General features: G+C 52.7%; 2 protein-coding genes across 2 annotated transcripts in view; both read right to left on the bottom strand.

The window, feature by feature from the left end:
• SMDT1 (single-pass membrane protein with aspartate rich tail 1) overlaps positions 1 to 127 on the bottom strand; it is a 2,564-nt gene extending 2,437 nt beyond the window's left edge. The window contains exon 1 of the mRNA XM_026863100.1: positions 82 to 127. Coding sequence (XP_026718901.1) covers positions 82 to 127 — 46 coding nt within the window. The remainder of the gene's footprint in view (positions 1 to 81) is intronic.
• Positions 128 to 2,822: 2,695 nt separating this feature from the next.
• On the bottom strand, positions 2,823 to 7,049 carry PHETA2 (PH domain containing endocytic trafficking adaptor 2). The gene is made up of 3 exons (XM_026868599.1): positions 6,916 to 7,049; positions 6,143 to 6,244; positions 2,823 to 5,598 (listed from the first exon to the last, which is right to left on the bottom strand). The coding sequence occupies exon 3, from the start codon at positions 5,588 to 5,590 to the stop codon at positions 4,775 to 4,777; it is 816 nt and encodes a 271-aa protein (XP_026724400.1). The 5' UTR covers positions 5,591 to 5,598; positions 6,143 to 6,244; positions 6,916 to 7,049; the 3' UTR covers positions 2,823 to 4,774.
• Positions 7,050 to 7,154: the final 105 nt, after the last annotated feature.

The following is a 7,154-nucleotide window of genomic DNA, read 5'->3' as shown; positions in this document are numbered from 1 at the left end:
CCGCTGCCATCCTCCTGCCTGCCCCTCGCCGGGCTGCCGAAACGGCTGAGCCGAGGCGTCACCCACGGCGGCGAGACCTACGGCTCTCGCGAGGCCGGGGGAGGGAGGCGATGTCGGCACTGCGCATGCGTAGGGCGGTGCCCTCGCTCAGGCGGCGGGTGAGCCCCGCCCCGCGGCCGCTGTCGCTGTGGCCCGGGGAGGAAGGGAGGGCGGGCGGACCGTCCCCGCTCCCGCCCTTCGAAGGGCCCCTTACGGCTCGGCAGAGGAAAACAGGGCCGAGTGACCTTAGAAGCGGGCGAGGCGGGAACCGCCAGGCCCTGCAGACGCTTCCTGCGGTTTCAACAGCTCCATTGGCAGCGCACGGGTTACAAATAAAACCGGTTTATTCGGCTTCATGGCATAAAATACAAACGTTAACAACGTCTTGAAACGCATAATACAAGTTCCACATGTAAAACTAAGGCGCATGCAAAACTGCCTTTTAAAAACCTGTCCACCTAAAATACAAGCACTTCAGAAGGCAGGAGTGTTTCTGCAGGTTGCTGTAGCGTTGCCTGGCAATCGTGCAGATGATGAAGCAGCTCCATGCTGGTGAAAGATGGCCCTGACACGGGGACTCCACTCATTCCCTGTATATTTCAGTTGGGGTCATTTAAGTTTTTTTGTCAAGGCAGTTGAGAGGGGTAAGACTGGGGGGCTCACCCACCCCTAAACTGTTAATGCAGTAGCTACATTTCACTACCGTAACAGAAAATGTTCATTCTTGGTTGTGAATGTCCACCAAATGGCTAGCAGATCTTTAACCTAAGGTAAAATCTTTAGGTTACCCTTATTGCTAGGACCTGCACTCAGTGGAAAACATCACCACAGTTGGTTTATAAAAAGCGAAATGTGCAGAAATAATACATTGTGGGCCTGAATCTGAAATGCCAGCTTTAGAAAAATATAAGGATTCCATCAACTATTTTAGCAGGATTGGGAGCACTCTGGCTTACAAAGGCCATGTCAGAATCGCTGTCCCTCTTTCAGTCTTCAATTTCTTTTAAATTCAAGCATTTTTCTCTCATTGCTTTTGCAAGAAAAAATTATTTTGCTAAACAAGAATTTCTTTTGCTAAAAAAATATAATTCTTAGAAAGGGATTTGACTTCAGTACTTTAAGAAAAGTAGCCATTCAGCTTTAGTGTTCAGCTTCCCCTTTTGCTAGGGAACCTGTTTTGTGCTGCCCAGACATTTTCTATTTTTAAAAAATAATAAGGGAAAGAGACGGAAGGAGGTGAACCTGTCCAAACCTGAGTGACTGGAGAAAAATAGTGTGTGGCAATCACTTGTTTTGCTGTTGGAGACAATGTGCTGTGAAAACTCTCTGCTTTTCCTGTAATGATCTCTGCCTGCAGACAGACAAAGAGGATGCTCCATTAGCCAGCTTCGTGTGCAATCTCAGGAAGCTGAAATCCTAACTTTCTGCCTGGGGGCTGCTTCAAAGGCACTGCCCCCTCAACTGATCCTCAGCCGAGTTGGTCTGATAGCCTCCATCTCAAATGGTGGTGGAGGTGGTGGAGCACCCAGGTGCTTCCTGCCTAATGAAGCAAGCAGCCGTGGTCATTAAACATACTGTACTCCCATATAAATTTGGTCATGGCTCCAATTATGGCTCTTTTTACTCACAAAGGGCCCACCCTGCTATGTGAGCAGGATGGTGAGGAAGCCCTGACCAAGTGCATGCAAAAAAAGTCACTCAGCACTTTGGAAACTTAGCAAAGGCTCAGGTATGGACAGATGGGCCAAGCATAAATACTGTTCAGGAGTCAGCCATTTTCTTCTCAGCACTGCAGAATAAACCACAAAATTACTCCAAATGCGATCAGACAGAAAGCAGAGCACAGCTCCTCATTTGCAGGATTTAGGATTTAGTTGGGATATGTGCTAAGGCAAAGGCAGGTACCGTGGAAATTGTGCTATTTGAATGGGACAGATTAAAGCATTAAATATAAGCTCTTTAGTAGTGTTACTAGCACAATCCTGGCTTATTAAAACAAACTAAGCTTCTTAAAAGTGAAACTGCCCTTAAATGAATAATACTGTTTCCATTCCAGTTCTGACAAAACTGGCTTTGTTAATTTATTTTCCCTTTCAAGTCACTCTCGATTCTTGGGTCTCATGTAGGAAACTGCCATTATATTTTGATTTATTTTGGAAGTTAAATCTTTACCATCAAACTGCCTTATGTAAGTCTGAGACATCAGGAATATTTTTCTAAGTTACTTATAAAAAAACCCCAACAACTAAACCCCACAGGAAAATGCTTGCCAAATCTGACCCTGGCCCCAAAAATACCCATGTTCAGAGAGAGGAGGCACCAGGTAGTGCCATCCCCTGATGCTACTGCCCCAGCATGGGGAAGGGGACAGGTTCCCACTGAACTCTTCAAGTGTTAGGTAGGGAGGCAGAGCTGGCCCGTAAGTCCAGCCAGCTGGGCTGCTGACAGAGCCTGGTCACTGGCACATGGTCACCTGCTCCTGGTCCTTCTCAACTGTTTTCACTTAAAAAGCAGAACAAAAATAATCCTCCCAAACTCAAAGATCCTTACTGTGAAGAAATACAGGCATAAACTGGAGAGGACCGGATTGTAACACTTCTCACAGGTAATTAGCGATAGAATAAGACAGTATGGCTTTAAACTGCAACAGAGGAGTTTCATACTGGACTTTAGGAAAAAAATTTTCACAGAAAGTGGTCAGACAGTGGAATAGGCTGCCCAGGGAGGTGGTGCAGTCACCATACCTGGGTGTCTTTAAGGGTCGTTTAGATGAGATGCTGGGGGATATGGTGTAGGGGAGAACTTTGCAGAGCAGGGCTGATGGTTGGACTCGATGATCCCAAGGGTCTTTTCCAACCTGAATGATTCTGTGATTCTGGATTAACTTGTATGTGAAAGTTACACTCCCACTGCTCAAAGTCATATTTGTAAGGTCTGATTTAAGATCCGACTTCCTCTAATATACCATCAAGCCATAATTAGGCAGGAGGCTGGAAGCCCATCATCCAAAACTACCAGAGATACATTTTCAAAGGCACCAAAAGTTAACAGAAGTCATTTGATTTCTGCATTGGCTATCTCTACTGGCTATTGCAAAGTATTAAACAATGTGTTTAACTCCAGAAAGGCAAATAGGTTCCTACCAGTCATGACCTGGAATGGCCTCTTGCCTTCTTAGCAAGGTTTCTCAATAGAACAATTTTAACAGTTAGATAGGAAGCACAAGACTGCTTCACGTATTTTTTTCTGCTCTGAAAAACAGCCCTTGCCAAGAGGATAAGAGAAAAAATTTATAAACCCCACCTCCAGGGTGTTCCAGTCCCTGGACTCAGCACCCACCTACTTGTACCTTTTGCCTCATGGCCAAGGCTTCTGACCTACTGAAGGACAAGTCCGTTTCTGTAGCAAGGCGACAGGCATGCCTCCCCACAGCCCTCCTTGCCCGCTGGGAGGGTGGGACCTGCTACAGAGATCAGCTGAGTGATGCTGATGTGAAATGGGAGGAAGGCACCAGCAGGTCAGGTGCTGGCTTTGGTAGAAAGCAGCAGTATGGCTTTGACGCTTGAGAGGCAAGCCCAGACATTGCTGACGTGCAATCAGTGCTACCTGTAATTCACTCCCACACCTTCACTTCTCCTGCGACCAGCCCTCTCCTTCTCCCTGCTCCTCCACAGCCTCTCCTCTGACTGCGCAGCTCTGCCAGGACCTGGGCAGAGCCACAATAGCAAGAGAGGCCCTGCAAGAGTGTGGTTCTGGGCGCTGTCAAGCTGCCCAATGAGTTGCCTGAGCCCTATATGGCACTTTGCAGGAGCTACAGTCTGCGCAGAGCTGAGAAATTCAACCCTGGCCAGACAACAAGGTTTTAGCATCCCTGTTTTGGAACAGGGAAGGCTTGAGCTGGAGATATTAACAGGCTTGGCTACCATTTGACAGAGTCCAGATCAGCCCTGGGAAGCTCCTGGTCCTTGCTGTTGCTTCAGACCAGGCTCGGTGTCTCCATTTCAGCCGGGCTGCTGAGCTCAGGCAGCCGAAGAGACGGTGAAATCCACATCCTGAGGGATTTAGCAGGGAGGAGGGTTAACGAAGATCAAAGAAAAAAAAAAACAATGACACAAAAGCCTGGTCCTTGTTGCCCCGGCTGCTGGGCCAGCCACAGCCGTGGTGGTTCACTTTGTGTTCTGTGACAAGAGAGGCACAAGGCTGTAGCCCCCCGCCAGTGGCCTGTTGGAGTCATTTCATAAGAGCACAGCCTTACCTGCACTGAAGGAGCAAAGGGTAAGTACTTCGGCACAAGTCCACAGACAATAATAAACACTGACCTGTGCAAACTTCCACGCTGAGAAACAAAACCAAAAAAAAAGTGGTGAAGGAGAGGTGGGCAATAAAGCAGCCAGAGCATCCACCACGCCAAGACGGCAAGGGACCAAGCCTGCTGGGTGAGATTCATTTCGTATGTGCCAGCTTGGGCCCCCTCCACACCTCGTATCACCAGCAGAGGAGAGTTCAAAGACGGCTTTCCTGATATTACACAGTCTCCTGTTGTATAAAGCCTCACAGAAATGAAACATGAGGTTTGGGGAAGACACAGGTTTTTCCCATGGGCCCTGTGAAGCACACACGCACCTCACACTTGGCCACTGACCAGGGCAGGGGCAAGCAGCGTCTCCTGCTTTGCTCTTCCCGTGTGGGAGACAGGCTGCCGGGCATCGACTGGCTGGTGGCTCACACCCCCTGGTCATGGGTGTCCCCTCTTCTGCCTCTCCTGCCACTCCTGTCTCAGCGCTGCAATCTCCTGCCCATACCAGCTGTGCAGCTTGGAGAAGCAGGCTGTCTCTGGTGACACCGGGCTCTCTGGCATGGCTGGCGAGAGGCCAGGCACTGGGGACCCCGTGGCACTGCTGGCGGCAGAGCGTCGGCGTGGAGGCAGGGGCGGGGGCTTAACGTGCGCTCCGTCACGGTCAGGGCAGGTGGCCTCCCCAGGGACGCCACCACCACTACCCCACGTGGAGTAACCGTTCTCCAGGATGGCAGGCTTCTCCTGGAGAGGCAGCAAGGCAGGGTTGGAGAGGTGCCTCTTCCTCCCAGAGGAGGAGGACCTCCGTGGAGACTTACGGCAAGCGGCCAAGCTCTTGCAGGCCTCCTCCAGCTGCTTCTCCAGCTCCCTCACCACCAGCCGCATGTAGTCGAAACTGGCCCGTGAGAGCGCCTTCACCCAGGCCTCCATGGCAGCCTGCCCGTCAGCCACCAGCACGTAAGCCCTGGCACCGGCGTCGTCAAAGCGGATGGCAAAGGCGAACTCCTCAGTAGCCTCGCACAGCTCCACAGTGCAGCCCTCCAGAACCACCAGCCCCACAGGCTCCCGGCTCTCCCGCTCCTCAAAGTAGAAGAGGAGGTTGCCCTTGAGGATGAACCAGCGGCGCTGGTAGGAGGTGGCGTGATGGTGGTGGGCATGGTGGTGGTGCCGCTCCACGCGCTTGCGGAGGAAGCCAGCATGGTCGGCGGGCGAGTCGCAGGTGGCGTAGTGGGCCACGCTCCGCTCGTTCAGCTTCATTGCCCTGCCTAGGAGCAAAGTAAGAGAGGGGGAAGAAGTCAGCTTGGGACAAGGAACATCTTACCCATCCCACCAGGAGAAGTCTGATCCTGCCCCAAACCTGCTGCAGGGAAAAGCAGCCCTGTCTCCAGCAGCCAGCACTGCAGGACAGTGTCTAACCCAGCAAGTACCCCTGGAAATGGCATGCTGGCTCCTTGCTGCTGCAGAGAGGAGGTCATCACCAGAGCCCCACCACCGAGACACCTGCCTTCTCTGGGGACACCACCACTGCTGCTTTGTTTCTTATTCCACAAGTGACCTACTTTGCTGTTTTTTTATGGGGTGCATCAAAGAAATTTGCCTCTGTGCCTGTAGGACATTCATTTCGCTTTCCTCTATTACAGAGCAGGGTAAGGAGGATGTTCTCAGACCCAAGGGCTCTGGGACCTCCATTTGAGCACCCTTTCTCTGCTCCCCATCTCCACGCAGGACCACCCATCCCCACCAGCCTTCCAAGCAGCAGCATGCCCAGCCTTGGCAGGTTCACCAGCAGCAGGGTGCAAGGTGCTGTACCGGCTGTTCGGGTCAGACCACAACCCCTTGCTGTCTTCCTTAGATGGGCTGCTCCCTTGCCGAGGGCCTCTGAAGCTTCACTGTGCCGAGCCCCATCCCTGGCTGGAGGAAAGGTGGCAGAGAGGGAGTCACAAACCAGACCAGCTTGGGAATGAAAGAGCTAAGAGCTGCATCACTCCCACCCCAGAAAGCGAGGGCCCTTGGTGCACAGGAGTGGCCAGGGCTGGGCACCACAGGCAGGCAGCTCTGGAAACTGGAGTGGTGAAACCGGGAGCACCTGCATTGGCTTCAGAGCCTGAGCCCCATCCCAGCTCAGGCCAGCGCTCCTGTAGGGTTGGTTTTTGGCTCCTATGGGTTTGTTTTCTGGCTCCTACGAGTTTGGTTTTTCGGCTCCTGGGGGTTTGTTTGAGTTTTATTAAAAAAAAAAACCCAAACCAAACCAAAACAGCTTTTGTAGAAGTCTGTTACTGCACCATCTGCAGAGGCCCCACGGCAGGCGACTCGGCAAGCTGGCAGGTCCCACAGAAGGACACAGCGAGCACAGCCTTTGCGATTCTACAGCTGCAAATGGATGTCCGACCGCTAAAACTCTGCACACAGAAATACGTGGGAAACAAACCACGGCCGCCCTCCCCGGCCAGATCCGGGCGGGGGCAGCTCCCCCCTGCTGAGCAACTCCAGTATCCCTCCCGGAGCCCTCCTGCCCCGTCAGGGCTGAGGACAAGGGTGCACAGACCCAGCTGGAAAACGGACAAGAATCTCATCAGACATACGGAAACGCAGCTCCCTGGAGTGCTTCGCCCTCGGCGCGACACTTTGAGGAGCCTCCAGCCTCGCACAGCCCGGCCGAGGTCAGCCGGGGCGGCCCACGCCAGCGCTGCCCTGAGGGGGCAGCGGGGGTCCGGCGGGGCCGCTGTGCGCGTGTGCAGTGCCGGGCTGCGCGTCTTTGTGTGCCTGCGTGTGCCACGGGGCTGCGCGTCTTTGTGTGCCTGCGTGTGCCACGGGGCTGCGC

This window comes from Athene cunicularia (genome assembly GCF_003259725.1).
Source record: "Athene cunicularia isolate RWA chromosome 1 unlocalized genomic scaffold, athCun1 chr1_part2, whole genome shotgun sequence".
NCBI classification, from domain to species: Eukaryota; Metazoa; Chordata; class Aves; order Strigiformes; family Strigidae; genus Athene; species Athene cunicularia.
Note: the sequence above shows the minus strand (reverse complement) of the source record. Positions and strands in the feature narration are given on the sequence as shown.

Excerpts from the sequence above, each read along its gene's own strand:
- PHETA2 (XM_026868599.1), bottom strand. The coding sequence starts at position 5,590 with ATGAAGCTGAACGAGCGGAGCGTGGCCCACTACGCCACCTGCGACTCG.